The sequence below is a fragment of the Antrostomus carolinensis genome, unplaced genomic scaffold (assembly GCF_000700745.2).
Source record: "Antrostomus carolinensis isolate BGI_N321 unplaced genomic scaffold, ASM70074v2 scaffold22100, whole genome shotgun sequence".
NCBI lineage: Eukaryota > Metazoa > Chordata > Aves > Caprimulgiformes > Caprimulgidae > Antrostomus > Antrostomus carolinensis.
Window position 1 is genome coordinate 13,679 of NW_010286732.1, and position 8,202 is coordinate 21,880.

At 38.4% G+C, this 8,202-nt stretch overlaps 1 protein-coding gene across 1 annotated transcript in view; it reads right to left on the reverse strand.

Annotated features, from left to right (window-relative positions):
• Positions 1–8,202, reverse strand: part of UBXN2B (UBX domain protein 2B) — a gene marked incomplete at its 5' end in the record, with an annotated part of 13,299 nt that overhangs the window by 2,217 nt on the left and 2,880 nt on the right. The window contains 5 exons of the mRNA XM_010177193.2: positions 246–407; positions 2,693–2,830; positions 3,324–3,433; positions 5,408–5,485; positions 6,032–6,191. Coding sequence (XP_010175495.1) covers positions 246–407; positions 2,693–2,830; positions 3,324–3,433; positions 5,408–5,485; positions 6,032–6,191 — 648 coding nt within the window. The remainder of the gene's footprint in view (positions 1–245; positions 408–2,692; positions 2,831–3,323; positions 3,434–5,407; positions 5,486–6,031; positions 6,192–8,202) is intronic.

An 8,202-nucleotide genomic window follows, 5' to 3' on the forward strand; every position in this document is an offset into this window, starting at 1 on the left:
GGATGTAACTGGTCATGAAAGTCTGTGACTTTGCAGTTACCACATATCTTGTGTTTCCAGTTACAGAATTTTGCTTTCACAGTCAATTTAACAGTACATCTATGTTATGAAAATAACAGAGCTGCAAAATTTCAGTGGAGCTGTATTTTTCCTCTTTTTTATGGCTTCTTAATATTCATTTAATGACAAAACACAAACTTATCAAAATAGTTATGGTTACCTGCATTGGTGCAAAATGAATTTACCTGTGTGTTTGATTAAATCTTTGTATTAATCGGCTTCCGTCTGCTAACCTAATCTGAATTTTAGTTGCTGGCATGGAATCATCAATCAGAACAGGAGCATTAAGAATGGATTTCTCCTCCTCCTCTGGGGAAGAAGGTGTGCTGACTATTTCAGGTGTAAGACTAAAGGATTGGAAAAAAACAGATGTTATTAACAGAGTCAAACAGAACTGAGTAACATTACAGTTGTCTTTTTCATTGGGTGACTACCTTGTACAGCTAGTACAAATGAGCAATGAAAACCCTCTCAAAGTTATCTGAACTAATCATAAATACAGCTTTTAAATAGATACACAGCGCTTTTGTAGTTTCTTGTCAATGACTGCACCATTACATATTTATTTTTCTTATAACTGTGCATATCATTATATTTGCATGATTTTAAATAGGTTATCAAGTGCAAACAAAAACATCTTTGTCTATGCTTACAGAGCATGAAATGATACTAAGATTTATATATCATACCTCATAGACTATATTAAAAAATAATCATGCACCATTATACTGCATTAAACTGACCCAAACTGCTTTAGTAATTGCTTTCAGGAGCACTATTTTATGATTCTGGGCATCTCCCACCCTTTTAGAGCACAAATGATACTGACAGGTAATTGATATCATCACAGTGAGCTTGGAATTTTTTACATTTAGTATAAAAGTTATATAAATCTGATTGGAGATAGCAATTTGGTCAATCCTTTCATTGCTTACATACCTGAGACTTCATAGGCTACCAAAACAAACAAACATGCCACACAACAGGTGTGCACATTTTCTTACATACAGAACCTTCTGTCTTCCCCATTTACTTTAATAGTCTGAGCAAGTCCATAGGTGAAGTTGTTACTATACACAATTGCTCCCTATGCCACTCCTACCAGAGTTTACCACCTTTTCAGTTTCACTGAGCACACTTCCTCCGTTTTAAAAAGATGAAATATAGACTTCACACAGCTAAGAATCATTTATTCAATTAAACTACTTGCAGAAGCACACCAGTAATACCCTTTTTTGGCAACTAAACATATCACATGGATACATGCAATCATGAACAGAAACCTAGAAGTCTTTACAATTCAACTGCTAGTATCAAGTCAGCTGGAAAAGATGCTACAAAGCCTACAATTGTTATGTGAAAAAGCTGATGACTGGCAGAGTTGAGGTCACACTACTGTTTTCTCTTACTGACTGACTCAAGATGAACAGAGAATACACATTTTTGGACAAAGTAGTCTGAAACGTTCAGTCACGGGAATTAATTTTGGCACATTATGTACCAGTTCAATTGACTTATACATGTCACAAAGCTTTAACAGCATCAGCTTTAACAGCATCAGCCTACTCTTGTGCTGGGACAGCAAATGAAACAGAACGAAGCATAAGCTTTTCTAAATCATTAAATTTCAGCTTTTTTTACTCCATTTATGAGTTTTATACTGTAGGTAGAGATGACACTAGAATTGGAGGAACTGGGAGGTCCAGTCTGAGGTTAAAAACTGAGTCCCTCCTCTCTCCCAATCCAGGGTTTGCAGTATTAGTTCATCTATGCAAGCACGTACAATTTGTCTGGTTGGTTGTTTTTTAAAAAAAACAGCTCCTACTATAGTTTTTTGCAGCATCATTTGAGGTTTAAATAAAACCTTAGAAAAAGTTGAGAGATTTTGATATAACTTATTGCTCATTTATCTCAGATGAAATTTTTAAAAAGTTAGCGTATCAAATTATTTCTTTCTTAAAGCTAACAGACTTGCCTTGTATAACTTATAATGAGTGATTTTTCACAAGGTTATATTTCAGGCCAGTATTTCTGGCACTTCATTTCAGAAAAAATAGATGAGTTGCTCCCATCCAAAAACACTTTCCATCTGCATTAAGTCAAGCATCAGTTGTACTGTTGCAATGGCATCTCCTATTCCCTTTGTGATGATCCCAGCAGTAAAAGACACCATGTACTGCAGCTAATCCAGAGCAGAGTATGTCCTTACCAGCCAGGACCACATTATGACTTAAGTTCTGCCTGTTCCTCACTAAATAGAGAATAATTATTTGAGTCTGCTTCCTCTATCCAGATAAATTTTTCTCATTAAGTTTGTAGAGTACTAATCACCTTGCAGCTTCCTTTGCTCCCATTTTAAATGTGGCTGAAGTGAAAAAAAAAAAATGATAGGCAAAATTATATGCAAGAACAGGTAGAAAAATCCAATAGGACTAAGACTTAACTTTTTTTTAAGTTTATATATAAATTTCCATGGTTACTGTGACTCTGTGAAATCAGGGCTTAGACTTGTTGCACAGAATGATTTCATGTTGCTTTTGTCACCTGATTAGCTTCTCCAATGGTCTCCTAATTGATTTAATACACTTGAAATAGCAGATGAACACAAAACAGAAAACCTAGTGTTTTGTACCTTCCAAGTTTTTGCCCTTCTCCACTGAAAGCTTTGAATCGCAGTCTAGGCTTCACATATTCCTGTTCCTGGTGGTCTTCCATATCCAAATTAACCTGGCCGCCATGAACAAGTCGCTGCAGTTCCACAGGAATTTCCCTTAATTACAAAAATAAGTTTCCCAATTATGTTCTGAACTGCAATACAAAACTACACAAAAACCTTACACAGTCCAGTATGAGTAGACATTATTAGTATGTTTACTTTAAGTCATAGATGTCCAGTTGTTTTATGAATTTATTTAATCCCAAAACAATAGATGAAATTAAAAACTAAAAATAAGGAAAAAAACCCAGTGATCTGACAATCAAAACCTAGGACCTACAGACAGTCAAAACCTAGAATGTGCTAACAAAACACGTGAAACTCACAGCTGCCTGTAGCAAGTAGCATTCAGCATTAAACCCCCAGAAGGAACCAAAGTGTTCCAAATTTTTTAGCGTCCCATGCACCTGATGACAAATATAGAACACATTTTATGGGTCCAGGCAGAGAAGCAGCCTTGAGCTAATAATTATAAACATGTGGAGAAAGCATTTTCCTCCACTTGACTTAAAAGATATACCTCAAAAAAAATGCCATTTTAACTTACCCTCTTTTAACAGACTCAAGAAACTGAGCGTTTGTTGGGTCTGAATAGGATCTCAACTCGCCATCATCTAAACTGAAGCCATTCCTCCATAGTTTCAGCAAAATTTGAACCTGTGAAGCAAAAACAGTGAAACAAACAAACAAAAAAATCAAGATAGACAAATAAGGTATTTCAATTTCCTACAGATCAGTTATAGAATCTTTGACCTATACTTAACAGATTTTGTAGCAGACCACAAATAAGAATGCAAATGACAAAAGAAGAACAGAGCACTGCACTGGAATGATCACTGTTAGAATCCTTTAAAAAAAAAAAAAGCAAATCATAGTTATACATTACTACCTACTTCCAGACCACTTTCACCCTTGGGGAAAAAGAATCTCCTCAATCTGCTACCCATAACATATGATATACAGTGACTGCCTAGTGATCCCCACAGTGTTTCAACTACTTTTAAAAAGTAGTAAACATTTCTTGTTGATAAATTAAGAAATAAATCCATAAAACTACAAATTCCTGCTTATACATCAGTTACAGCAAAAACTGTTCTTTCCTCAAATTATTACATGCTGAGCTCCAATAAAGTTGATACCAGCTTCATTCAGTTCAAGTGCTGAGAATTGTGAAAAGCAGCTTCCTTCGCTCCCTTCTTATTTTGCTGCCTGCCTGTACCTCCAGCCAGAGCCTTTCACCTTGTGCTGGCTTTGGCTGGAATAGAATTAAATTTCATCATAGCAGCTGGTATGGGGTTGTGTTTTGGATTTGTGCTGGAAACAGCACTGATAATGCAGAGATATTTTCATTACTGCTGAGCAGTGCTTACACAGAGTCAAGGCCTTTTCTGCTTCTCGCACCACCCCACCAGCGAGGAGGCTGGGGGTGCACAAGAAGTTGGGAAGGGACACAGCTGGCCCCAACTGACCAAAGGGATATTCCATACCATATGACATCATGCTCAGCATATAAAGGTGGGGGAAGAAGAAAGAAGAGGGGGACATTCAGAGTGATGGCATTTGTCTTCCCAAGTAACCGTTATGAATATTGGAGCCCTGCTTTCCTGGAGATGGCTGAACACCTGCCTGTGAATCACGTAGTGAATGAATTCCTTGTTTTGCTTTACCTATTAAACTGCCTTTATCTTAATCCACAAGTTTTCTCACTTTTACGCTTTCAATTCTCTCCTCCATCCCACTGGGGGCGAGTGGGAAAGCAGCTGTGTGGTGCTTAGTTGCTGGCTGGGGTTAAACCACGACACACCTTCAGAGACTGCACTTCTCTTCCCTGCAACAAATGCCTTGCAGTCCAGCACAACGAGGCTTCCCCAGCCAGTAAAACTGGCCTTCCCTTCGAAAACCAGCCCTGCTCCCAGATACGGTAACTGCACTGCAACAGGCTTGCGGCTCAGTACAGCTGGCCATAGCTTAGAGGGTAGAAGGATTACTTAAGACAGTAGAAGGCAGCAGCTCCTGGTGTGATATAACAGCGCTCCCCAGCCTGAACCACATCCTTTGGCCTCAGTCATTTCTTGATTTTGTTCCTAGATAAGCTTAACATGTGCTTTATACATTCACAGGAATGGCAAAGCATAGAGAATATTGTTTCCCCTACCCCTCCCTCACTTCCCTTTTAAGAGAGAGGAAAGAAAGACCAGACAATTTTCCAAAGCCTCTAGCCTTCTGCTTCACCATTCCTAGAATACATCCAAGCTCTCCAGTGTGAGATTAGCTACTTTGCAAGCCACAACAAGAAACAGTTCCTAACCTAAGAGGATTAAAATGCTAGCATAGCTAGGAGAATGCAGAACAACAGCTGTAGCAAAGCAACCAAAAGGAATGTTTGCTAAGAATTTCAAAGTAATTTACATCAGAAAATTCCATAATGGAGGCCTTGGGGGTATCCAATGAACATCTGTCATCTGTGAACACTTTCACTTTAACAATTTCTACTTAACACATATCTATTATTCAAATATTACTCTTTCCTCACAGATACAGCTACAATAATACTGGCATTTCAAGCTGTAAACAGGGTTAAGCAGACATCTGTTGGAGATTCTGTTTCCTGCTATTAGGAATTTTACTTACATCTTGATTTTCCCCATATATGTATTCAGAGTGCTTTTGTGATGAGTCACCCAATCTATATCCACCACCAGAAAATGACTGGAAAAAAAAAATATAGAAAAGCTTGTTGAAATAAATATGTGAAACAATTTATTAAAACTATTACCTTTAGGTGCAAATAAAAGCACTAGCAAGCTGTGTTTTGTGATAAAAAGGAAATACACTGTTCTAACTTGTATACTTTCCAAGCGGAAAATTATACCTAGTAACCATAATCAGGGTAAGCAGGTTTTATGTGATGCACTTCCATTTCTAATCTGTAGAATTTTTCAGTCATTAGTAATTCAACAGATAAGAGATTTTGATTGGGATGCAACTGCAGTTGATTTTTTTTCCATCTATTTTAATTAAAAATAAAGCAAGTAATTCCAGTTCAGGTTGATTTCTAATGATTCCCCCTAGAACTGTATGCTTTCTCCCTGCTTTATTTTCTAGAGCAAGCTATTTGAGCACAGATAATACACAACTCTTGATTAAATCCTCTGCTATTCACAAACCACAAAAAGGCACATTTGCTCTTATGTGGTTAGACGAGTTTCAGAGAGACTGATGTACACAGAGATCAAAATACCTTTCAACTTTTACCTTAGCTTTACTGAAATCACCAGATGCTCTTGAGGCTTCATCTAACGGGACAGCTCCATGCTCTTTTGCCTCTTTGAAGAGTTCAGCAACAATTTTACTTGGATTATTAGAAGCTCCAGAAATCTGTAATCCTTTATATTCCGAGTCACCTGAATAAAATCTTTGGAATAGTAATGTTCATAAGCAACAATCCTTTCAATGACAAGCATAATTTTCCTCTTCCCATTAAAAGAAACAAAATTAACGAACAAGGAGCTGAATTTGGCACAAAACCTTTTCATTCTGATCACAGGAATGTCCCACTTAGTTCTGACTTCGACAGCAATCCAAGCAGTATTACTCTAGAGAGAACACTAACAAAACTACCAAGGTGCCTTCTGGAACAGAGCCCCGAGGTTGGGGGCCAAAGCCATTGGTTTCAGTGAATGAGTACAGATTGGGGGTTGACCTGCTGGAAAGGAGCTCTGAGGAAAAGGACCTGGGTGTGCTGGTGGACAGCACCATGAGCCAGCACTGTGCCCTTGTGGCCAAGAAGGCCAACAGTATCCTGGGATGCATTAAAAAGAGTATGGCCAGCAGGTCAAGCGAGGTTCTCCTCCCCCTCTACTCTGCCTGGTGAGGCCACATCTGGAGTACTGTGTCCAGTTCTGGGCTCCCCAGTTCAAGAGGGACAGGGATCTTCTGGAGAGAGTCCAGTGAAGGGGCACAAAGATGATGAGGGGCCTGGAGCATCTCCTGTATAAGGCAAGTTTGAGAGAACTGGGACTCTTCAGCCTGGAGAAGAGGAGACTGAGAGGGGATCTTATCAATGTCTATAAATATCTGAAATGTGGGGGCCAAATGGATGGGGCTGGGCTTTTTTTGGTGGTGGCTGGTGACAGGACAAGGGGCAATGGGCAAAAACTGGAACACAAGAAGTTCCATACAAACTTCTTTACTGTGAGGGTGACAGAGCACTGGAATAAGCTGCCCAGAGAGGTTGTGGAGTCTCCATCGCTGGAGATGTTCAAAACCTGCCTGGACACTTTCCTGTGCAACCTGTTGTAGAGAACCTGCTTTAGCAGGGGGGTTGGACTAGATGATCTCCTGAGGTCCCTTCCAACCCCTATCATTCTGTGAACACAGTTCTGATGCAGTCATGGCTTTATACACCTCATCTTCTGTGGATGTCATCTGCTCCCAGAAAGAATGATTTCCTTAGGGGTGTCCTGTGCATGGGACTGTGCCTGGGCTGGTTAGAATATATTCACAGAATTCTTGGCAGAACAAGCATAAAACACATTGTTGGAAAACCTGAACAGTGCCACAATGTGATCTTTTAATTTAAAATTTAGTGTACTTCCATTGCTGCCAATATCATAAATGGAAAGTTTTTAATAAATATTAATTAAGCTTTCAAGGCATTTTAAAATCTGCAGAAGCTGCTATGAAAGCTAATTTATACTCTTTTTCTTCAATGTAGCCCCATTTCAAGCTCTCGAAGATAAAAGGTTAAACTACAAATAACTCTATTCAAAACTGTATCTGCTTGATTATGAAGATCAAGGTATTCCTTAATAATTATCTTGAGGAAGGCACTATAAATCTCTAAATACCAACAGAATAGATGCTGTAAGAATTCTATATATAAATACAGAACCTGTCAAACTTGGGTGTGTCTTGTCTTTGATTACAAGAAGTGCCAATAACTAATAAAACAAGTGCTGTCTACTTTCCTTAACTTTTTCACTTAACCACTTGGGACAAGGCAAATCAATTAATCCATGTTAAACTGTTTCTCAGGCCGATGTCTTCAAAATGCTGTTGATTCCAGTACTTTTTACAACTACCCAAAACCAGAAGTGGGTATGAAGGTGCTGTACAATCATTCTACTTTTACGATGACACATAACCAGCAATGCCTTAGTATCATCTCTCCTTTGTACATAAATTTATATGGAAAATCTTTAATTATTAGATTTAAAAGAATTATAGTGGTAAGGAGATGAAACAAGAATTCTCATCAGAGCCTGTATTCAAGAAAGAAAGGAAGTGCTTAAATATTTGAGTAATGGATAGACAGAACTATTCAGGATATTTGTGAAGAGGAAAAAAAGCTTTTGAGTCCAAGCATAAGTTTCAACCTTTACATCCACACAGTCTCGTGGTAAGGCACATACAGATCCTACACG